A 25,347-nucleotide genomic window follows, 5' to 3' on the forward strand; every position below is an offset into this window, starting at 1 on the left:
AATAAAAGAAAATCATTAAAAATTAGCAGGTTTTGGCATGCATGGTTTTTTTTTCAAAGTAAGAAAAGCAAACAGCAAAACAACAAAAGGCAAATGAACAGTTCAACTATTTCAGTCTGACCTCTGCTAAAACAGTGATAGCAGAGAAGCATTTGGCATAAAATAAAGGAGACCTGAGCTGTCAGCTTCAGATCTGCATTAAAATTGGGAATAGTGAGCATCTGTCATTTACAAAAAGGCTTTATAATAAGCAATATTTATTATTCATTAGGCTACTGAAAAAGGCTAGTAGCCCCTTTGGGCATACACAAGATATCCAACCACTTTTTTTTGTTGTTGTTAGTAAGGAGTTTTCAGGTGATAATTAAATATTACACTGATTAGGCCATTTTTACTGAAACTATTAGTGCTTTAGAGAATTACAATTGCTTCCTTTAATTTGGAAGAGTAAATACATGATTGCTCTGTTGGGGTCATGCTCCCTTTCAGCCTTCAACAGACTGTAGCCTTATCGACAGTTAAAAAAAAAAAGCTTCTCAGAGTTTTTATTTTCTTCTGGTGCCTCCAGTTTTTATGAGGGCAGGGGGGAAAGAAATAATAATAATAATAATAATAATAATAATAAACAAACAAAAGAACCCCCACCAACCTACACCCCAAAACCAAACCAAAATCTCCTTAAAACTGCTCCTAGAGCAGGGAAATGCTTCCAAGTCATTGTCTGGTTTATTCAAAACTTACCCTTGTTGTCTGTAATACAAAAACCTAGGGTACATCTCAGAAAACAATCATCTTCTTGCTGTGTAAGCATTTACTAGACACCTCCTGCAGTTGGTGACTCCACCTAGAGTCTGCTTCTCCATTCATCAGTCTGTAGTGCAGCTGCTCCACAAGAGCAGACTTCTAGTCCCACTAGACAGGCTGAGGTTTTCCAGCCATGCAACTCAGTGTAAAAAAAGTTTTATCAATCAGTTCTCGTTGAACAGGGCTGTGCTGTAGACAGCAAGTAGAGGCTAGCAACCTAGCAGCTTGGATCTATACTTTGATAATTCTTCATACATGTTTTTGCAGTTTGTTAAAGGTTATGTTATATATTTTGCTATTGATTGTCAGCTTCTATATGATGTCAGTCTATAATCTGTCAATCACTGTCTAATTAAATGAATGAAGTATGCAAAGTTATTGTTATCAGGAGCTCCGTGAGTTCTCTTCATGTTTATGCCCTTAAAAAACATATTTCAACACTTTCAGGTCTACATTTATTATTCTGTAAAATACCACAGGTGTGTTTGTTCAGAGGTTCAGTAGTTCGTTGCTGGCCTGCAGACACCCAGCCTACACTCTTCAACCTATCTTCAATCCATCACTTTTGGTTAAATTGGTCTTCTCTAGCCTTTTACAATATTATTTTAGCATGTATTTTAAGCACCATGAAGCTGTCTTTCCGTAATTCCCAGGTTCTGTAAAGTGCAATACTGTTGCTCTCTATGCTCTTTATCAGAGTTTATTGGCAGGCTGTTGTGAAGCATGTGTTTGCATCCCAGTTCGTAAGGCAGTGATTAACAGGTAATCATGCATGTGCTATGGCTAGCTGCAAACACGATGAGGCCTGCAATGCTTCTGGCCATGTCAGGATGGCACGAGTGTTTCAGCTCTGCCTCATCATCGTAGAAATTAACTTACATGGCTGCTGGACGAGGCATCTGGCTAGTGCCGACACATGATCACCTTCCATACAGCATGGAAGCTTTATAAACAATTAAGTTTGCACTTTTCAGAACTAATCGATAAGCTTTTGTGTAAATGTCTTACTCTGATTCTTGTTTTCTTTCACCTTTAAGTTAAGTTGCAAAGAACAGAAAAAAGAAACCCTGATACGAGCTAGCTTTTTAAATTCAAATAGGACTTCTAGCACCATAATAGCAATAAGCTGATAGACTTCAGGAGTTGTAGTCTCTGAAAACACTGCCGTGTTTCCCAAATGTTTACAGACCAAATCTCAACAAATCATAGATTTGTATGCTTTCCCTTCCTAAACTGAGGATAAGAAAACCTGTGGTGTCTGATAGCAAGAAACTCCTCCTTAATGGCTGGTGCTGAAGCAGAAGCACTGATTTGCTCACATTTGAGGCCTTGGTTAATTATTTTGTAGAATTTAAAGGCAAAAATTGTTGTTCTGATTATCTAATCTATGTAACAGAGAGCATAGAACTATCATAGAATCATAGAATAGTTAGGGTTGGAAAAGACCTTAAGATCATCTAGTTCCAAACCCCCTGCCATGGGCAGGGATGTCTCACACTAGAGCATGCCACCCAAGGCTTCGTCCAGTCTGGCCTTCAACACTGCCAGGGATGGAGCATTCGCAACCTCCCTGGGCAATCTGTTCCAGTGCCTCACCACCATTAAAGAATTTCTTCCTTACGTCCAATCTAAACTTCCCCTGTTGAAGTTTGAACCCGTTACCTCTTGTCTTATCACTACAGTCCCTGATGAAGACTCCCTCTCCAGCATCCCTATAGCCCCCCTTCAGATACTGGAAGGCTGCTATGAGGTCTCCATGCAGCCTTCTCTTCTCCAGGCTGAACAGCCCCAACTTTTCAGCCTGTCTTCATACAGGAGGTGCTCCAGTCCCCTGATCATCCTCGTGGCCCTCCTCTGGACTTGTTCCAACAGTTCCATGTCCTTTTAATGTTGAGGCCACCAGAACTGCACACAATACTCCAAGTGAGGTCTCATGAGAGCAGAGTAAGAGGGTAGGATCACCTCCTTCGACCTGCTGGTCACACTCCTTTTGATGCAGCCCAGGATACAGTTGGCTTTCTGGGCTGTGAGCACAAAATATAAGCATTTCTTCTTGCCTCAAAGCCATACCTTTTGGTTTAACCCCTGTGTGGCAATGCAAAAGAACAGCGATGTCTCTCTATCCCTAGTGTCTTCTGCCACCCTCACCTGGCCTCTGAGGAGGGCCTTTATGCAGAATTCTGATGCAGAATTCTTTTGAGTTCCTGAAGTGATATAGCATAAAAGAGTTTATGAGGGATAGAGAACTGTTCCCCAGCTTGGGAGATTTTGCTTAAAAGTGTGGTATAATTTCCTGGAGCAAACATGAAAAACTGGTTTGTGCCCATATATGGTGAAAATAATTTTTTCTAGGAATATGGGTATAGTAAATAATGAAAAGCCAAAATGAAACTGAAATCATTGGGTGACAAAATACATGAAAAAACAACTTTCTACAGATATGAATTACAGAAGTTTTGGACACAGTTTTTTGTTTGCACTATCTGAGTATTATTCATAGAATGGATTTGGCTAAAAGATAGAAGAAAGACATTTTGACTGATATTTTACCAAAAAAAAATTCTTGCTCCCTTGCTCTTACAATAGCCAACTGTCTCATGGTGTCTTGTGACATTTGCAGGGTGATCTTCAGTTGCAGCAAAATGAGCGTTTCAACATGTTTGAGAAAACAGGCATCCAGTTTCTGGAAATTCAAAATGCTCAGCTTACTGATTCAGGAATTTACACATGCACAGTGGTAAACAGCGCTGGGAAGGCATCTGTGTCTGCAGAGCTCACCGTTCAAGGTACAGCAAAGAGTTTACAGGAAAGAAAATAAGTGTACCACAGACATTCCTGTAAAATATCTTTGGCTGTGTTCTCAGTATAAGCTTTCACTTTTTCCTGTTATCTCTGCCTCCATTAAATGATACTGTGACAGCTCGAAGTGTGCTACTGCTTAAAACACTGCGTTGGTTCAGTGGGCAATATGCTATCCGAATGCTTTGGAACAACTTTCTTTAAAATCAACTTTTCACTTTTACTGTGATTTTGACCTTAATATGTTTTTAACATAGATTTCAATTTCAGCGCATGGAAACCTTGCACTTGTCATTATAATCAGTAATTAATTTTGTATTTACTGAGTACCAACACCAGATGCAAATTTATACCAGCTCCCTTTTGGGCAACAATGTTGTGTCTATATTTGTAGAACCAGTAAAGCAAAGGAACATAATTCTAAACTGTAAGAGAGAAAAAACATCTTAATAAGATTAAAATTCAGGCTTCTCAACTCCCAACCCTGCCTATTTCACTGCTCTTAAAGGAAAAAAATGTCCGCATAAATAATTTAGGATGTTCTATTCCATATACACATTACCATATGCAGTTCATTTTGCAGTTTGGTGCTTTTTAGGGTGCCCTTTGCATCAGCCTCAAAACCACACAGCCTTCAGCAACCACCCTAAAAAGGAATTTCATCAGTCCGTGGGTAAGCAGTCACTGGACCCAATTAAATGATTAAACCAACAGCTGCTGGCTTCAGCTGCAGTCATAAGATCAGGGGTTTACATGGGCACCCAGCAGAGAATTTTTTGATGCAAGATTTCTAGGTTCACATCAATTTTGTCACTCTGTAAGATACCAAGGATATAAACAAAAAGAGAATTTACATTTGGGATCTTCAGAACCTCAACTAGCCTTTACCACTTAAAGGTGTACTTATTTGTAAATTCCAATCTGATGAAGCCATTTTAGAAGGAGCTTCTACAGGTTGCCTGTTCCACTCAGGTTTTATAGAAAGGGCCATTTTGTTCAATAAGCCTTTTTTTTTTACATGAAACTTGATCCTTGCTCTCTCTGAAGTGGTGAGCTTTCTGTTGTGCTATGGGTACATCTGCCTCAAGAGATGGTGCAGGACTGGGGTCACAAAGTCAGTTGTGGTATATGTTTGCTTCAAATGCTGACCACATCTCGGAATAATGTAGACATTCTTTCTTAGATTAGTACAGGTCAGTAAAAAGGGCACTCTCTTGCAATGTATGTGACTAATCGGATGATTCCACTTACCTAGCCACAATGTATAATACCGAATTCTTTCATTATCAGTTAATCAGGTCATAGGAGTTGCTGCAAGATGCTAGCAGACAATGAAGTGTCTTAGAATTACTACCTTCTATTTAAAAGCCATGCAATGTCATATATAGGTGCTTGTGTTCCAAAAGCTACATTTTTTTCCCGAAGTTCCCATAGTGGAAAGTCGAAAGGGAGGAGGAAACTATTCTTTTAATTGACAAGGTAGCATAGTATTGTCTTGTCTGCAACCAGTAGTTATTCAGTTTCCTCTTTCTGCATTTATTAAGTCTCTTTTTCAGCTTTATTTTTTACATAAAGAATTTCTGTTACTCTTTATTGACAGGTTTATTGAAGTGAGGTCAGTGGGTCATTTCCCTCTCTCACAGCAACTTTTGTGTGTGTATAAATAGATTCTTTTGGTCACTCTGGATAGTGTGGCAAGTTCAAGCATTTAGATGTGGATTTTTGCTTGCAAAACACAGTGAGAATCAGGGTATCTTTCATCACATGTCTTTGTCTTTTCCTGGAGGCAAAGACTATGAAAGCATTTTTATGGAGTATTTCTTGATGACTTGCAAGATTTGTTATCTTGCAAATTCATTATTACATGTCTTTCTACTGTAGTTTCTAGTCTCACAGTTGACGACAGTTTAGATGCAACTTTGATCTGACCAGGAGGAAACAAGCTGCATTCTGTAGTGTTAACTAGGAAAAAATGGGGAGATGCGGTTGATACTTGATCTGGAGTGGTATTTTTCTCCTCCCAACTATTTATTTCATGCTGTCCCCATGAGAAACAAAATACTGTCAAGCTTTTGGAGAATGCATAGAGAATTACATACGTATTAACTAAATGACTGACTGTGGGCAAATATGTGTTCAGTTATATTGATGCAGCTGATGATGTACTTTGGCAAATCAGTATAGCTGAGCCATCTTCCCAGATTTCCTAGTGGTGTTGCAAAGTGAAGAACTGTGATACAATAGCTTTTGTGTTATTCATGTTAAAGATGACAGTACTTTCTATGCAGCAAATGAGTTGGTAATAGTTTACAGGTGAGATCTGGTTTTGGAAAAATTTACTGCTGTTAATTTGACTTTGTGTTTTAGCCAGAGGACAGCTGCTCTTTCACTGTGGGCATGCTCAGGTGTAATACTAATGGTTTGTTTCTCTCCACTTCTACAAGTTCTGTGGAGTTCTCAGAAGATTTGATGAGCTGCCTACAAACTGGAATTTTTTCCTTACTTTTCTGCCCCAACAAAGGGCCTCTGAGGCTCACAGAACCTTTAGTTCTCAAAGGATTTGTGAACTTGACTCAGCAAAGTCTCAAAACGGACCAAGAGCTCTTTGGGTTTCAGCTGAGCATCTTGCTGTTGTCCATACCAAATTTCAGATGTAATAGTCAATCGCAAATTCAGTGTATTGAAAATATGAAGAGTGAATGTTCTTAAGTGTATTCTTTGCTTAAAATCTTTCAAATTTGTGGAATTCTCTACAGTATTGTATATATAAGTTACCTGGTTTTGTTTCTTTTTTTTTATTTCAGGTCCAGATAAGACTGACACATATGCTCAGCCACCATGGTATGTTTTAACAGGAATACTTTCTCAAAATATTTAACTGCAGTGCACTAATTTTGACATTTACTGCATGAGCCTTCCTCACAGTGTTAAATATTTTGGGGTCAGTCCGTATTTGGAAGTTATAAAATATTTACTTGGAATGAGACTCTTTTCTTACTGCCAAATCCAGCTATTCTGATAGACTTCTGTGAAATTAGCTGGTAGAACTGGTGGCAACATAGAATTCTGGTCTGGTTCAGGAAAGCAAAATTTAGATAGCTTATATTCACTGTTCCCATCTAGCCAAACAGTTAGACAATCTGAATGAAAACTATGTGAGGAAAAATCATAATCTGCACAAATTTGTCAAAGTTCATTTTTGGAGTCAAAACATGGCAAGCACTTTGTCAGTAGTGAGCTGATTGTTCTTTGCCATCTTAAGCAACACGTGGTATGGCCATGGTCTTTGCTGGCGTCTGAATATACAAACAAAATTTATAAAAAATTATGTATTTTGTGAAATGTAAAAATCTTACAGTGTAGCTGCAAATCCCACAGGCGTTATTTCTCTAGTGCATTTAACTGGGGCTGAAGAAAGTATCACAATAAATGCCCTGAATCTCCTGAGAGAATAAGTTAATGGGACTAAATATTGCAAAACAGAGCTGGACTAGAAATTACTTCCCATTTTTCAAATATGTTCCAGTTCTGCTTTGCAGTAATGCCTTGAAAATGTGAGACAGACACGGTGCTCTACAGGTAATAGCTTAATGGTCAAAGCAGTCAATTTCAGTGAGGGAAACTTAGATTAAAATCCACAATTAATCGGTTATTCCTGTGTCCCTAAAGTACAGAACAGCAGATCCATCATCATTCCAAGAAACTCTTCCTAATAAAACTGTAGCTGATGTTATGTCCAGTGAATTGAATATTTTTTTTTTTTTGACAACACACACTCTTCCTCCTCTGGTTTTCAGTCAGGTTTCCTGATCAGCTCTCTTCTGAAATCACCCAAATTACAAGACAAGATAATTAAAAAGAGTAAATTCACTGCTGTCGTGGTTTAGCTGCTGCACTTGTCACTGGGGTTGGTGTAGCTGCTGTACTTGAGGTTGGAATAGCTGCATTGTCTGTTTACATACTGGGCATGACATGCTGTGGTATGGAATACCTCTTTGTCTAGGTTGGGTCAGGTGTCTTGTCTCTGCTTCCTCCTGACTTCCCCTACTCCCTGGCAGAGCATGAGACTCAGAAACTCCTGGTCAGAGTAAACATTACTGATCAACAACTGAAAACATCAGTGTTATCAGCATTGTTCTCAAGCTGAAAGTCAAAAACACAGCACTGCACCAGCTACTAGGAAGGAGAAAAAGTGACTGCTACTGCTGAACTCAGGACAACTGCAAAATTTACATTTTAATTTCCCTGTAGGGAACTTTTTTATGTGGCATTTTGATCTATAGTTATACATGGCCTCAATTTATTAAAGCATGAAGTAGTGTTACGTCATAGTTATTCCAGGGTCTTGATTAGTTACTACCTATCTAAAGCACTGTATGCAAGGTTAGTGTCTGACTCACAAAACATGTTCAAACCTGAGCAGTAGATTTATATCCAGAAACTCCTCAGCTGAGAGATTATCTAAGTGCTGATCACATTTTATGAAGCTTTTCGCTTCACCTCTTTCACCCATGTTCTTAATCTCTGCAGAGGAAACTAAAGGCTAATTAGTTCACCTTCTTGCTAAGGGCTTGTGCATTTATGTCATTGCTGATATTTTAATTAGTCTTTATACAGTGTTATATCTGTAAACTTATCATATTATTGCTGATAATAATAATTAGTCTTTATACAGTGTCATATCCATAAACCTTTTTTTTTTCCTCCAGCATGCCATCAAAATCAACAACACTTGCTGTTAAAGCTGTTGAAAATTCAGAATTCAAACAGGCAACTAGCAATGGGATTGCTAAAGAGCTGAAATCCAGCAGCACTGAATTCATGGTTGAAGCCAAAGACAGGGTGGCAACAAAGAATGAGACCTTTTACGTTGCTAGAGAAGCCAAAGACAGTAGGCAGAGACAGCACCAAGAAGCCAATGCATTATCTTCTCAAGAACCTAAAGAAGGAAGAAATGGATCTCAGGTCTTGCAGAAAACTTCAAGCACCATCACACTACAGACTGTCAAACTGCAACCAGAACCAAAGGCAAAACCCCAGACCACTTTCATCAGACAGGGTGAAGACAGGAAAAGGGCTATGCAGCCCCTGATGTCAGCTCAACAAACTCCATCTCTGATAGGGCAAGTCAGTCCAAGGAGTAGAGAAGCAGAAAACAGATCTGGAGCATGGAAAGCTGTAATGGAGGAGAAGAGGGAGCCTCTGGGAATACCCCCTCAGTTTGTGAGCCGTCCACAAAGCCTAGAAGCATCAGAAGGCCAGGAAATTAAATTCAAGAGCAGAGGTAAAGGGGTGAAAGTTATCAGAGTTGTGGGGTTAGTCAGGTTCCTATTCTCTATGTGGAGGTGGGGAAGCAATTCCTCCTTCATTGCTAGTTGTCCTCTTAAAGCATTTTGGAAATAAAATCTGAGCCTCGTGCTAATTCCATCATACTCTCCTCAATGAAATTTTCAAATTGTTCCATGCCATAGTGTCCATCCCTTCTTTCATCTGGCATTTCCCCAGATGTAATCAATGCCGCTCCTTCTAGGAGGTAGTTTTAGGGCGACATCACCTAAAGTAGGTTTATGTCAAGGTGGGTTTTGATATCTGAAGGGAGGGAGACTCCACAACCTCTCTGGTCAGGCTGTGCCACTGCTTAATAACCTTCACAGTAAAAAATCATTTATGTTTAGACAGAATCTCCTGCCTTCAGTTTGCATTCAGTGCCTATAGTCCTATTAGTTGCCACTGAAAAGAGCCTGGCTCCATCTTCTTTATGCCCTACCTTCAGATAGTTACATACACTGATGAGATCCCCCTTCAGCTTTCTCTTCTCCAGGCTGAATAGTCACAGAATAAACAGCCTCAGTGTCAGGTACAATGCATTGTAAAATTCTGCTAAGTGGTCAGAGAAACTGGTTTAGGAGGGTAGGAAGGGATGGGGAGAAATTTCTTTCTGCTCTTATATTTCATCACATCTATTTGTCTGTGACTTTCAGAGGAACTAGTTTCAGATAGAAGTGCTTGGGTTTTTTCAAGTTATTATTATTTTTCAAGTTATTATTATCAATTATTACTATCAATTATTATTTCAAGTTATCATTATTTTTCAAGTTATTATTATAAATTGTTATTTTAAAAGATGGACTGGCCTAGAGGTTTTGGGAAATTGGAAATATCAAACCATTTTTTTAAGAAAGTTCTGTGTATCATTTGCTTATTAAGGTTATATAATTATGTATGTGTAAATCATATCTAATTTATACTAAAGCAAATAATGGAATTAAACAGAGGGGAATACCTCGTTCCTAAAAATTCAAATACCTGATTGTCTAGTTTCAGGGAAACCAAAACCAGTTGTGGAGTGGTTCAAAGAGGGTGAAACTATTAAAGCTGGACAAAATGTCCAAATATATGAAGAAGATGGAATTCATTGCCTATGGCTAAAGAAAGCCTGTTTGGGGGACAGTGGATCATACAGTTGTACAGCTTTCAGCCCTAAAGGCCAGACTTCCACCAGCTGGTTGTTAACTGTCAGAAGTAAGTAAACAATCTGTAAGCTCATCAGCACTTTGAAAACTGTGGCTGGACTTTTCTAAGCTGTCAGGCGGTGTTGACTACATAATTTCTATTACAACTTCTCAATGCAGGTTAATTCTGATTCTTAGCTCTGTGAATAATGTGGTGTGTAATAGCTGGCAAGCCATTTTCTGCATCAGTTTCCCTTCTGGCCTTTTGGTTTTGTAGGTTTTATGGATAAATCCATCACATGGAATACTTTGTACACAGGGAGGCCTGTTCTCCACTTAGGTTTTCTATTAATGCTTGTATTTAATACAGGTTGCCAAAATTTTGATTGTTAGTTTTCTGCATTGAGTTCTTTTGGAGTTGCTTAGCATTTCAATAGGACACTGTGTACCTGAAGTATTTTGCAAGCACAAACCAATCCTTGAAGTAAAGGGGGAAAGAAGAAAAGTGAAGGAATGAGAATTGCATTCTGTTAAATTTAACACGCCTCCCAGAGATAAATAATTTTGAGCTTGAAGTCACTGTCTTTTTGGTCTGGTTGAAGGATTTGTTTGCCTCTTAGAAAATCTAATCTTCAATTCTAATCTTTACACCTGGCTTTAGGTTTTGTCCTGGAGCTATGATCATGTTTTTGCAGTGTTTTTCTATTTGCTGTGCCTAAGGTTAAAACACAATACCCAAGATATTTTCTCTCTGTCTCATGAGAGACCTGTACACTGCATCCTTAAGCCACCCTATTTCACTGCTGGCTAAGGGAATTCTGGGAGAGGGACTGTGAGAAGACAGACAAGAGGAGAAAGGAATTATCCTGTCCTTTGTGCTGAGCTCTCTGGTAATATGTTGCATGCACTTCTAGTGATTGGCTGGGAATGATGGATTCTGGCGTAGAAAATGAATACTCAAGATATTTGCTGATGGCTGGCAATGCCTTCCTTGTAGATTATAGAAGAACCCTTTCCATTACTTAGATTTCTAATTTGCTAACCCAGTCTATTGCTTAGAATGTTTTCTATTCCCCAACAAAGCAGTCTACCATGGTTAGCCCAGTCAAGTCACCTAAGCATACCTAGAAATAGACACTAAGTGGTAAAGATAATTTTGTCAATTTGGGTTAAAGGAACTGTTTTCATTTTGGTTTTAAAGGTCCTAAAGTTCAAGAGTTTGCTCCATGCTTTTCCAGTGTCTTGAAAGGATGCACGGTGAGTGAAGGGCAAGATTTTGTGCTGCAGTGCTGTGTAGGAGGTGTACCTGTGCCTCAGATCACATGGCTTCTCAATGGTAAGGAATCAGCTGGTCTGCAATACTTGCATGAACGCTCTTAACTTACACCCAGAGTCTGAAATGTAACTCTCATAGGCACAGAGCAAGGCTGTGGATACTGCAAAAAGGACTCTAAATCGCCGTAGTATAATGCACGAGAATATTGGAAGAAACTCTGTTTATATGCAAATAATATGAACGAAAGTTAGGGTTCTTGAGCAGTTTCCTGTCTTGCTGCAGCTTTCCAGGAGGTCCAGCAGGGGGCTCTGGTGACGAGATTGTACGAGGCTGGGCCTCCTGGGTTTTTTTAAACGCAGCTCTCCACCCCGCTGCAGCAAAGCCTATGCTGCTACTGTATGCTGGATCCTGTGCTATCCCCCTTTGGCACTAGCTTCGGCTTTAAGAGTAACCGGTTGGCATCATGATCCTGTAGGGATAAAAAGTTCTAAGCAAAATGAGTGCAGTGTATCACTCTTGATGGCAGGAAAGAAATTCATACCCTATTCTATCCTTCCATTAGCTGGGCAGGTCATTGGTATTAGTAGCTATGTCCCCAAGATCTTAAAGTCATAGCTTTTCTGGTTGCTTATCTGCTAGAAATATGTTTCTTAAGATTCTAAAACTTGCTCAGAGCTTACAAAAAAGGAAAGGAAAGGAAAGGAAAGGAAAGGAAAGAGAAAAGAGAAAAGAGAAAGAAGAGAAAAGAGAAAAAAGAAAAGAAAAGAAAAGAAAAGAAAGAAAAGAAAAGAAAAGAAAAGAAAAGAAAAGAAAAGAAAAGAAAAGAAAAGAAAAGAAAAGAAAAGAAAAGAAAAGAAAAGAGGAAAGATAAGTAAAATATGTTTCACTTTTATCAAGCTGCGTAATGACCTACCCCGTCCTGTTTTACACAACTGAACACGCAGGTTTCCTCCTCAGAGCTGGGCCAATTATCAGCATTCTGCTTAGATTCCAAATTATTTCAGAGACCCATGGACTACACGCTTTGACTGAGGACTTTTTCTATTTAAAGCCATATATCTTCAATGCCAGACAGATTTATTCAGCTTAACCTGTGATCACCTCTGTTACTCCTGAAGTGCAATTGATTTTTTCATGGACTGTCCCAGGCTATCTGTCTTTGTGTGTCTGTATGATTTGAAGACAAAGAATAGCATGCTTTGCCGTAAAGATGTTTCTTTCAGGATTGCTTTGAAATTAATTATTTGTACATGATCTCTGATTTTCTTTAGCTATTCAAAGTAAATGGAATAATTGAAAAAGGTGCCAGGGTAAATGAACTGTAACCTTGAGATTGGTATGTTCCCACAGCCTGGTCTGTTCCCCTTCCCAGTAATCCCATGTCTAGAATAGAAAGGCCACTGATTTATTTACAACATGAAATATGTGAGTAAAGGCTCTGACACTCTCCCATTGGAAGTAATTTGTTTTTCTCTCTGAGGGCTACTATGCAGTTTTTCCTTTGCAGACATGAGTAGAATCACTGTTTTTTTATGCAAGAATTGTGTCTTGCCACCCAGAAGGAGCAAGTCCGATCCATAGGGTCAGGCATTTTATCTGCATGTTCCAAGGGTATCCCCTTCTCACAGAGGATACCCTGGAAGAGGGTTCCCTTAGTTGTTGAATGATGTAGTTATACTCAGTTGTCTGTCTCAAATGATTGTATTACAGTTCATCACGCATAGATACAGTGTCACCTTACAGATCAATAAGCAGCATGTAGGCCTCGAGTAAGCACTGTGCCCCCTACCTTTTTCCAGCATGTTTGTTCCACATTGACCTTTCTTTTCATTAGTCTCAAATAACTCTGCCCCTATTCAGGTATAGCCATGTTTATACTGTATCTAAGCTTCTAATTGTAGTTGGATCAATATCACAAGGAGGTAAAAGCGAGTGGTTTGTTTGTTGGGTTGGTTTTGGTTGGGTTTTTTTTGGTTTGGGTTTTTTTTTCAGATAAGCTGGGTTTCCAACCATTAGGGTTCTGTATGTGAAAGGCAATGCATTAACTCCGCTCTTAAATCAAAAGGCAGTGATGAGTTTAACAGAAGCATAAGAAACTGTAATAAAGATTAGGGACATCATATACAACTCTAAAGAAATAAATACACTGCTTTTATTTCAAACTCCTAAAGCATACCACTTTAATTTAATGCTTTTCTGTCTTGCATCTGATTGTGATACATAACTGTTTATACACCATTTTGATGCAAACTTGAATGGATTATAAACAGTTATTTAATGCTGATAATTCCAAGTACACTCCTAGTGTTATTATTTTACATAAGGATCAAACGGGCTATTGTAATATTCTTTTGAATGCAAACATTTTCTTCCCATGTACCAGCTAGCTAGATATTACAAACTTCTCATATTTATATCCATTGCCAAATAAAAGAGAAAGTTGTGTTTCTGGTCGTGAAATATTACTCCAACTAGACATAACAATGTTTTTGGCAAAATTACATGATGGAGTGAGTCCTTCATCAACTGGCCATATGAAAAAAGCAGTATATTCAGAGTATATAATTTGTGGCAGGCAGAGAAATTTTGTTTTAAAAAGGTGTGTCACAATCTGCAGTCCATGTTTGGAACACAAAGCTTTTTACGTTCACAACTGATAAGCTATGGCATAGAAAAAAACAATTTGCTGAGAGCAATCACACTGCTGTTCAAAATACAGCAGTTTTGCAAAACTCCACAGAAATAAAAATCATATTGGATTGGATATATAAAGTTCAAAAGAGAATGTTAAATGCAAATTGTCTTCCAAGCATGACAATGATAACAAATTAGAATTAATTTTTTAGGAATAGTGAGAAAAGTATCTATTTCCCAGTGAAATAACAAATGTAAAGACCAAGTTATCAAATCATACGAAACATGAACAGAGGGCTGTTTTGAGAAACAAACAAACAAAAAAACCCCAGAAAAAAAAGCAGATCAAGCAGATCAGTCTCACTCCTTGGCTAGCCAGCGCTTCCTACCGAACACTGTGTTGTCCAGTCTGCTTTCCCACAATCTCTAAGGATCCACACTGTCTGAAAACTAAAAGACTTGCAGTGCCTTCTTGTACAATGTTACAAACAAGTACTGCTTTAAATGCCGAGCATTTTTACCAGCTGTGACTGCATGTAAATTTAAAACATCTTCCAAGCCATTATATAGATTGACCTCTCTTTCAGGTCAATCAAGACAGAAAATAGCATCCATGAGGATTAGTTTTATTCATATTCAAAGACACTGCACAAATAAGAGCTACCTAATTGAGCTATTTTATTTGAATTTTTTATTTGAAATTTTATTTTAACTCTTCCTCTTTGCTCTACCATCTTCAGTTTATTTCTTATACTTTTGGTCTATTTTAATGATTTAAAGCTTTTTTCCAACTTTTCCAAGATGGTTTGTTTGTCCTGTTGCTCTCAATTAGCCCTTTATTTTAACTTTCTTTATGAATTTTCACTGATTTACCAGCAAATTCCTTGAAAATAAACTTCTTGTGTTTTAGTTGTGGCCTCACTAAAGCCTTATCAACAAGTTATACATGCTCTCCGTGGCAATATTTCAACATTTAACTCCAACTTACTTTAGCCTCTTTAACTGCTTTTTTGGTAACTTCTTTTTAAATTGCAGGAATAAGACCTATATGACTGTATTTTAAATATCTTTCTTTTCATATTGCTTTATTTGTGTGGTTTTGTTTGGTTTTTTTTTTTTCCTGAGTTGAACTGAACCTCTTTCTGCTGAGTTTAAAAAGAGTATGACCATGACTTTAACATAACAATTCTCAGAATTGTGTTTGGTTTTAGGATAGCTTTCTGATCTGCCCAGAGAGCTTTTAATAAATGGGCCAGGGGAAAGTTTCCTTTCTTCTGGAATAGCATAGCAGCAGAAAGGTATTTTTTGTTATTGTTCCTGCTGCCAAGCTGTCATGGGCATTTGACTGTTCTACATCTGGAGAAGGGAACATTTCACTACCGTGAGAGTTGTTTTTATTAGATCAAAATAAAAGTATAATGGGCATAACTTAGAATCTTGCTGCAGGTTATTCCTCAGGGCTAATATATTTATATTTGTTTTCTGAGGTCTCATGAAAAGGCTATTCTGTGAATTCACTATTCTGTTAGTAAAAAAGTAGTCACAGTTTTATTGGGAGCTGGAGGGAAAAATAGGATGCCCTGACAAAAATTGCAGACACAGTGAAGGAGATCGCATTTTCTTTTTCCACACAAAACACTTAGCCTATTAATTTTCTTATTTAAAACAGAAACAAAAAGGCATCATTCTGGTTTTGATGATATGGCTTTTATTCTGAGTATATTTCTGATATGGTTATCATCACAGCATCATTAGGCACCATCAGTAATTTCAATGTCAGAATCCCAGACAGGATCCCTCTCAGGTTCTATACGCTACAGTCAGACCAGGAAAACAGTCCATTGCCCCATGTCCTCTTACAGAAAGCTTTGTCTGCTTTATCTCTACATGTATATATGAATGTAAGGTAATTCCCACAACTAAAAAATACGTAATTAGACCTAATAGTTACAACCGTCTGTGTGTAACTCAGTGAAAGGGAGCTCAAAGGAACCAGTAATACAATTATGTGACCTGTGAAGAAGGTGGAGAGAGTTTATCATGAAATTGGAGTCTTCTGGACACTCAGTCCAGTTTTTCATGTGGTAGAAAAATGGCTATTTTAACAAACAGATGAATTTTAGATAAAGGAAAAATAGCATCTATTGTATTTTTAAATGTATTGGATAATGCTGATTTTGTCACATTTGTATTTCAGAATGAAACTTTGTATGTGGATAGATAGTGCATAGATAGTGACTGCCTTCTGAGTTTCCCAGTATTAAAAATCTAGAATATGAGAAAAATCAGTCCCATCATTTAATTTATCCTAGTCATAGTGCAAAGCTGGTTCTTAGAAATGGTAGAGCTTTTGTCCTAATCCTTTAAAATGATTTTGTAAATGAAACAAAATGTTGATCCTTTCTTTTGACCAAGATTTCCCAAGTGACAGATGTCTTTGATTCAGTCCTACACAATTTCTCTGCAGTTTCACCTTCTTTTAGATGACCTTAATTTCTTTTTTCCAGCATGGTGTTTATACACAGATAGCAGGCCTTCTTAAGCATTGCATACACTGGGAGAGCAACCAATGATGAGTCAGTAGTGGAAACTGTTTAATATTGGGAAAACAGATTGAAGAAGCATTTCAGAAAGTAAGGTTGAGATTGAAGACAGTTCCTAAAAGAATAGCAAGGCAACTTTAATCACCTACACTAGCCTTTAAGCCTGTTCTAAAGCAGTTCAAGGAACCAGTTTCTTAAAATGAACTTCTTTAATAGTCATGTCACCATCGATCAGAGTGTATCTGTCTGCTATGAGACTATGAGTACTGTAGTGTAGATTGACTACTTGTGTAAATCAGCCTATCAGCCTTGTGACTGCATTGTGGATTTTGCTGTCTCTTGTGGAATTTATGCCACAAAGAAGTATTTAATGGACAAATTCAAGTGCTTCTCCATGCCCAACACGTTTTGCACATCTAGACAATAATGCTAACATCTAGTTCCAGGCCAAGTACAAGATGGATACAATTTCTGAAATAAACACACTAGACATTTCTTATCCACCTGAAAGAGAATCTATTCAAAATACAAAGATAAAACTTTCTCCTCTTGCTGCTACTCAAGCTAGAACCCAGTGAACTTAATGGCAAAATTTTTCTGACTTTCATATTCTGCTTTGTGTTTGGAATGCTGCTGTTTGTAGTCACTAGAGAGCAGTGGCTGTGCACCAGAGAGTGGGATTTGGCTCTGCACTTTGATATACTAGCTGGGGTTAGACATGCAGATTTCACTGAAGTGCTTTTGAAATTTAAGTCTAATATATTAAGACAATTCTCTTCCTTTCTGTCTTCAGACCAGCCAATTCAGTATGCCCATTCCACTTTTGAAGATGGAGTTGCAAAATTGACTGTCCAAGATGCCCTACCAGAAGATGATGGCATTTATACCTGCCTGGCTGAAAACAACACAGGACAGGCATCTTGCAGCGCTCAGGTCACGGTCAAAGGTGAATATCTCAGCCTGTTGTTATTACTGCAAAGATATCAGCCACAATATTTCTTTTTGTTTTTTTTTTTTTTTTGTTTAGTCTTGGATCCTTAACAAAGGTGATTATAAGAGTATTCTAAGTTTTTTCTGTTGTCAGCTGGGTACCTTTTCTTCCCTTGGAGGTGTCTGCAACTTAAATGTTTTAGTACTGTGAACTGAGAAGTAGTATGCATCTTTCAGAAAACGGTATTAATGCTTGGACCTTACCAAGAAGGGCTTAGTGTGGTACAACGCAATAAGGTTAAGTTTTGGAAGAGGTGTTCCATTATAGGAAAGGATGTTGCTACTCAAAGAAAAGTAAGTCCATGAAAGCCGTAATTCTGCACTAGGATCTGAACAAACACAGTCTAGAAGACCAGAGATTGCAGTGAAGACAAGAGATGGCAGAATCCCATGGATAAATTGAAGAGTGAGGTGGTATCAATCAGTATTATGATCTTCATTCTTAAAAATCTCACCTGGCATCAGCTTATACAGGCATTTTGTTATAGCCTGGAGATGATCGGTTCCCTCCTACAGTCCCCCTCCCTCAGACTCCCCCTCTCTCTGCAATGCAGCCTGTATTTGGTATTTGACATCTGCAAATGATTTTTTTTCCCTGGAGTTATAATAGTTTTGCACTGCCTGTCCAAAAGACTGCTGAGTGACAGCTGCCAAGGGAACTATTCCATTTGTCTATGACCAAATAATATCTGCCTAAATTTACACATGCGGCTTCATGAGAAACACATCCTGATGCCTGGGATCCCAAGATTGTCTTCATTTGCCAATGTTCTGTGCTGTTTGTCTACAGCACTTGAGTGATATGCCTGCCCTTATTCTGTCTGTATGAATCCACTTAAAACCCTAGACAAGCTTAAAGTGAAAACAAAGCAGTTCTAGTAAACCTATGAGTTAATTTCTTAATTACCAAATTGGAAATGAAGTCATACCTTCATTGCGCTTCTCTTCCCCCTCTGAAAAAAGGCATAAAGTAGGAAAACATTGATTTTAAATAAGCCTGAAACTAATCTGTTCCTCAAAGCTGTCATTTATAATTTTGCTGAAGCATTTCATCTGAATTAGCTAAAGGCCAATTGAGAGCACTCCACCTCAAGGGAGCTGTCTTTGACTTGGGACCTGCTGATTCTTCACTGGGACACAGAAACCAAAAAGACTGCCCCTCTCTTACTAACAATTTCTGAGTTATTTTAGGGTTGGCACACAATGTTAACATGGGAGCAATGGTGACCTAGTCTTTCCTGGGGCTTGTGTACTCTGCTGAGCTATTTAAGGCTATGTAGTGGCTGTTGTGAGTTGGATTCCTCCTGTACTTTAGCTAGTCTGGGGCTAAGAAACTGCATTGCCATTATTATGCAGAGTTAGTTCCTTTCTTTTGCATCCTATTCTATTTTCTGGGAGTTACGGAGTGTGCAGGGAAGAACAAAAACAGAATTAAGAGCATGCATGACCAGCTGTAAAATCATGTGTTCAGTTTTACAGCTTTAGCTGTCCCCTCCACTTCCTCCCTGAAACTCATTATATCCCTGTTGCCATGAGGATTGCAGTAACTTTCGCCAAGACTCAGATCAATATGGACTTCCCTTCATGATTTCCAAGTTTCTTCTCTATTCATACATCTTTTCCATCAGACAAATAATGCAAACGCTTATTGCACTGAAGTTTTCTGAGTCTCTGAATGATGCTGCTAAGGTTTCTCTAAATGCTCAGCTTCTGAACACAGATTACAGCAGGAAATCAATATATGTGCAGAAAAAAAAGAAAGCTTCAAAAATCCTCTCTTGACCAGACATTGATATTTGGAATAAAGCTTGTAAAATCTGATTCTGAATTGTAGCCCATCTCTCTGCAGTTCCTTTTTGTCTCCAAGATTATTCAAGATTTTCAGGTTTCATGCAGTGCTCAGTTTGTTCATTCATTGCTAGAGAAATATTTTCCTTTTTTTTTATATGAAAAGTGATTTGTATTTAAGAAGGAATGGATGTTCTTGGCACATCATCAGTATCAGACTAGTGCCAGCTTTTCCTTAACTTGTTACTGTGGTCCATGGACACATCTCTAAGTCTGTCTGGGTCAACATTTGACTTCATATTGTCATTTTTGGCTTTGCTATGCTAACACAGAAAGTGTCTCATGGAGGGGCATCTCTGCTGTGATCATTGGGGAAACTTTACATGAAGTAAATTGTCTGTCTTAACAGCAAAACCCAGTTTTATTTTTAAAGGCAAAAAGCTCCACCTTCTGAATTAAATCAAGCTCACAGATAACTCAGAAAAGTCCCATACATCCTGGAAGCAAGACAGTGAGAAATTGTTCAAAGAAAAAAAAAAACAAGATCATAACATAAGCTGCATGTTATGAATTATAATACAAAATGATACTTAAACCTGCTAGTAGATTACAGGTCCTATCTGCCCACGTTATATTTTCTGATCATCTTTTGTGCATTCTTTGCCCTTTAGAAGATTTATTGCTTTGTTTTTGTCAAGGGAAATTTCCTTTTGTGGGATTATTGTAGGAAACAACACTTTAAAGGCTCTTTGCCCCATAAAGGACTACTGTTCCAAGTCCTGCTAAACACAAGGAGTGGAATTTTTTCCAGTACTTTCAGTACTCTTTGCATTGGGCTCTGTATGCTAGCTAGGCTTACTGTGGCATAGCATTCCTTCTAACCCATCAGTCTCCGATTAATTTATGGCTGTCTCTTGCTTCCTTGTTATTAATTCTGCCTAGCACTGAGAAACCTTAGTCCTTCCTTCAGTTTGCATGCAAAACACTGAAGGTACATACCTGTTTGTAGGAAGTTTTTGGCACTGTGTCAGAAGAAGCCCTACACTTCATATGGGATGAGGCATAAGAAATACAATGGTATAAAAAAAATCAAAATAAACAGTCTTCTGTTTTTTTGAGACAAGAAAATAGTATGTTTGAATCACTTAGATGATCTGATAACTGCATAAATTGGGATGGATCCATTAGGTAGTCCATGGAGAATCTTAAGTTAATCAAGGTGAAGCTAAATTTGGCTTGTAAAAGACTAAGTAGACTAAGTTCAATCCTCACAGCTACCTTCCTGTGACAGCAGTTTCTTACAGATGATATACACAAATGAACTACAGAGAATGAACAGTACTTCTTTGAAAATCCAGTTTAACAAATGTCTTCACTGCTTTCTTGAGCAGAGGCCTAATATTGCCTCCCTTGGTGAGCAAATACTATTCAATAAATACTGCTACTCCAGTTCATTGTCTTTTGACCTCATTTCTCCCTCCCTGCCAGCAGTGCGCTTTCCTGACTTCACATCTGTTCCCCTTTCTTCCACCCCTACTTTCTGTTTACACTTTTTTTTTTTCATTTTAGTGCAGCCTCCCCAGCATAAGTGTTTATGTTGGGAAGCCTGTATTCCTTACAATCCGATTACTGTAGGCACTCATTGATCATTTGATGAGCAGATTAGAGTCACCTGAAAGCCTGTCAGAGTCCCTGCTATAACCAGTTTATCAGAGCAGTGAAGGAAGATGCTTTCTGGAAAACCAGTTCGTTTTGCTCCTATCACTCTTCCTTCTGGTGTGTGTGGGACCATAAAATATAACCAGGTGGAAGAAAGGCTTTCAGGTAGGAGTCTTTTCCTCCAGTCATGAGAGATGCTGTCTTTAGGTTGTGTGTTGTTTTTCTGTCAGAATGACCTCCCTTAGACATTAATCTTTCAAAGAAGGTTAACTCTGCAATAAGCAACCTCTTTCAAGACTTAATTGAGAGGCTACAGCTTTGTTTTTCATATATATATATTTCTGCCTAAGGTAAATGAAGTATGACGCCTTACTTGCCTACAGTGATTAAATATTTGCAACAGCTTTTCAAAGTCGCTATTTATTTGAAAGCATTTTGCTGTATTTCAAGCATTACATAAATAGAAAGGACTACAGAAGACTTTCCAAAATATACAAGTCTATCCTTTTCAAATGTCCAAATGGCATTTCGAACCAGTAACCTGGTGGAACCTCTTGGCTTTGTAAGAATTGGCTTCAAAGCATTAAGTGAAAGGGAGGTTTTTTTTATTATGGTATTGAAAGGTCAGAGGTAAGCTGTTATGAGCATCAAAGAAACTCTGTTCCAGTGCTTTCCATAATGTCCCAAAGTTCTTAGTTCAGAGCACTCCCCATGGGTCGCTAACAGCTTGTAAGATTAAGGTTCTTTTTTAAAAAAAACAGATTGTCTTCTTTCAACACCTCAGCACCAAACATGAACCATGATGCCACTAGAGACCCGAAATGAAGGGCAAAAGCAAAACATGCGTGGGAGCTTTTAATCATATCGGATTTGTGCCATCAATATAAATTATGTTCTTTAAAGACAGCTTCTTGATATAAATCATTTCCAGTAAAAGAGGAACCAATTTTGGGTGCAAATGAAAGATGAGTGCTTGTAGAATGACAGAGAAGTTGAATGAGATGCTGACAGAAAAAAAAAAAACATGTTTAATTTAAAAGGAAAGAAAGGAAAAAAAAACTCCACCTTACATCTTACGGTCTTCTCAGCTGTGGAGCAATCAAATGTCATGAACAGATGTACCAGAATGACAGAAACCAGATGGTTATTGTAATAGCCTTCGGAATGGCCCTGCATTGGCCAAGGGGCAAACTGAGTTTGGATTTCCAGATTCTATAATGCTCTAAGTTTCAGCCGAAAAGTGGAATTCATCAAAATACATATAAAAACTGTTAACTTAATATATGCCTGAGTAATTTTGAAAGCATGGGCATGATGTTACCCCAAAGAATGTTTCCAAGAGCAGCTCATGTGGATTAGCTAACAGGAACTCAAACAGTCAGCCATCAAGCTATCTCATAGGATTAGCTAAATTTATAAAACTCTCCAGAAATTACTATTGTGCAGGTGGGTTTGAGGTAGGCAAGCTGGAGGATGGAGGAAGCCCTAATTAGAATTAATCACTTAAAATTGGTCCCAAAGCATCTGAGAGTCAGATGTAGCATTTGTTTTCCTGGAGGAAAATTGACTTGGTTTCTGACACTAAATATCATTTCTGTCTGCATTCATTTTCTCATGTAGTTATGAATTCTTCCAGTTTATATGACTTCTGTGAACTAACTTTCAAGCTAGCTTCACTGATATTCTTTCTCATGACTACTAGGTTAACTTGAATTTATCAAAGCCCAGCCCTGGTGTGCAAATATTGTGAAACAAATGATAAAGTGCAAATGCACATTTTAGTCATTTGTGTACCATCAGTTATGATGATACATCCATCTAATCATACATCAGATGGATTTACCAGAAAAGAAAAATTTAGTCAGTAGAATGATTATGCAACAGTTAAAAACCCACATCACAGGTAAACTGGCTAAGTACTAGAAGTGTCCTGTTTTAACATCTAAACTTTTCATCTCTAGTGCCTCATACTTAGGCAGAGCAAGAGTCACAAATGGTAAAGTACCTGTAGGATTGACGTTTAACTTCAAACTACGAATCAAAGGGTGACATACATTTTTAAGCAAGTTGTTTCCCAATGTTAGAATTAAAATTATAGAGCCCATAAGACAGACTCTAAGGATATAGCTGTGTCTACTTTTTTTAAAAGGTAATTAACACTTCTCTTAGTGTGAGTTTTGTTTCTTTCTATTAATTTCTCTTGGATTTAGGAGCAGACATGTTGACAGTGGTTTTTGTTTCTTCAGATTAATCTTAAAAACTTCAGTGTTGATCAAGCATCTAACTGGGTTGCAGCGTAGAGTACTTAGGTTAGTATGGCCAACCAAACTGAAAACAAAGCTGATAAGAAAAGTCTAGGGTCCCCATGCTGAAACTTACCAGTCTGGGGGGAGGTTTGGGAAGGTCTTTTGGGGTGTTTTTTTTTTGGGGGGGGGGGAGGGGTGGGCTCAGAGTAATCTTATTTTGAGATATTTTTAACATAAATTCATCAAGAAGAGACAATTGACCACAAACAGTGGTATACTAGAAGTACCATATCTTTTCTAGACATCAGTGCCAAACATGTCTTGCTTTACAATTCCATTTTGACACGAACTTTACCCAGAAATACAATATTGCTGTATTTTTTTTTTATTTTTTCTTCTTTTTTTTATACTAGTCTAACTTCAAATGTATCCTTGCTCTCAAACATAGCGTTGTTTATCTTGGAGGGGTTCATTAACAGCATTCTTAGTACAGCATCGTTTTGATTACTCACTCAACAGAGTGAGCAGAACTATTTTAATATTACCACAGGTAACTATTCTGTTGCTAATGTGGATTTGCCAGAGGAAGGAAGGACTGTAGGAGCTGTAACTTTATATCAGTGACATCCTCAGCAAACACTTGCACTTTATGTGATTGCCCATTCCTATTGTGCTTCCATTGCATTTCAGCTCATGTACAGCCCAATTTTTTTCCTAATGGAAGTGATATCTCTATACATCATGGTACACTGCAGTGAAGTCAAATTATACCTGGGCAGCCACACAAAACATTGAGAATGTACACGTGAAGGTGAAATTCTGCCTCAGCACTATGCACATTTTCACTGCAGAGTTAACCTGGCTTGATCTATCATAAAATAAAGCACCTTTTTTGCAGTTCTCCATGTCAGACTAGTATCTAATGCTGGTGAACGTGTTAACTGTGGGCCAGAAAAAATGCATTTAGCAGGTGTATGTGCTCAGACCTTCCATGTAGTTGCTGTCAGTGGTAGTGATAAAAGAGCAATTACTTGATGCACATAACAGAGGTAGTCATTAATAAGTCAGACAGTTCTGAAGGCAAATGCAAGCACCACTTCTGCTGCAAAAAATTCCAGTAAGGCTGTCACTGTTTGGCGAGCTGACTGCAAAATGATCTGCTATGAACTCCGCTGGCTACTTTGTGTCTCCTGCTCTCTACATGGAGATTTTTTACAACTAAGCGCAGAGGAAGGTGCTGACTCCTTCTCCCTGGTATCCACTAATAGGATCTTTGTGAATGGTTCAGAGGTGTGCCCACTGGAGGTTTAAACTGGACATTAGGAAGAATTTCTTTATCAAGAGGGTGGTTAAACACTGGAGCAAGTTTCCTAGAGGGAGTTGATGCCCCAAGCCTGTCAGTGTTTAAGACATTTGGAAAATGCTCTTAAGAACATGCTTTAACTTCTGGTCAGTCCTGAATTGGTCAGGCAGCTGGATTAGATGATCACTGTAAGTCCCTGCCAGGTGAAACAGCCTATTCTATTCTGTTTCTCCCAAATCATGATTCTAACTGGTGTAGCCAGCCTTCTGATAGTGGGATTTCTGGGGTGGCATCTCTTTCAAATGCTGTGGATTAAAGAACAAGCTAGAGCAGACAAAAGAGAGGTTCAAATGCAGATAACCTGGTGATATCCCATACAGAGGGAAAGGCTTGGGAAAGAAAGACCCTACATGGAGCTGCAGGATAGGGCTGGAAGGCTACCCTGCAGTAAAATAAATAGAATGCCAGACTGGGTAAAGTGGAACTGAGCCTCCTTTGTATATTGCTAACCATCCTGACTAACATAGATTTAAATAATTGTCAGTCTTAGGTTAACAGTTTTTCTGTGTAATGCAAGGCTTGTAATGGATGTACTGCATCCAGACTTGTCCCTGCTTTTCAGTGACAGCATCTCCTCAGGATAATTAAATCACGCCTACCATTTACAAAATACAGGTTATAACTGCAGAAATAAATGATGGGTATAAAAAACACTGATAGGCTATCAAGCATCTAGTTCTCATGACCTAAGTCTGCAAAATGGCATACCAACCTGAGATCTTTAATAAAGCAGAAATATCCCTACATGTCTCAAGAACATAGAGGTCTCATATTTTTATGCCAATATAAATCA

At 38.2% G+C, this 25,347-nt stretch overlaps 1 protein-coding gene across 1 annotated transcript in view; it reads left to right on the forward strand.

Annotated features, from left to right (window-relative positions):
- Positions 1-25,347, forward strand: part of MYLK (myosin light chain kinase) — a 159,932-nt gene that overhangs the window by 36,741 nt on the left and 97,844 nt on the right. Inside the window, exons 5-10 of the mRNA XM_031053069.2 lie at positions 3,425-3,590; positions 6,408-6,444; positions 8,313-8,887; positions 9,922-10,125; positions 11,257-11,391; positions 17,302-17,454. Coding sequence (XP_030908929.1) covers positions 3,425-3,590; positions 6,408-6,444; positions 8,313-8,887; positions 9,922-10,125; positions 11,257-11,391; positions 17,302-17,454 — 1,270 coding nt within the window. The remainder of the gene's footprint in view (positions 1-3,424; positions 3,591-6,407; positions 6,445-8,312; positions 8,888-9,921; positions 10,126-11,256; positions 11,392-17,301; positions 17,455-25,347) is intronic.

Source organism: Melopsittacus undulatus, chromosome 4, assembly GCF_012275295.1.
Source record: "Melopsittacus undulatus isolate bMelUnd1 chromosome 4, bMelUnd1.mat.Z, whole genome shotgun sequence".
NCBI lineage: Eukaryota > Metazoa > Chordata > Aves > Psittaciformes > Psittaculidae > Melopsittacus > Melopsittacus undulatus.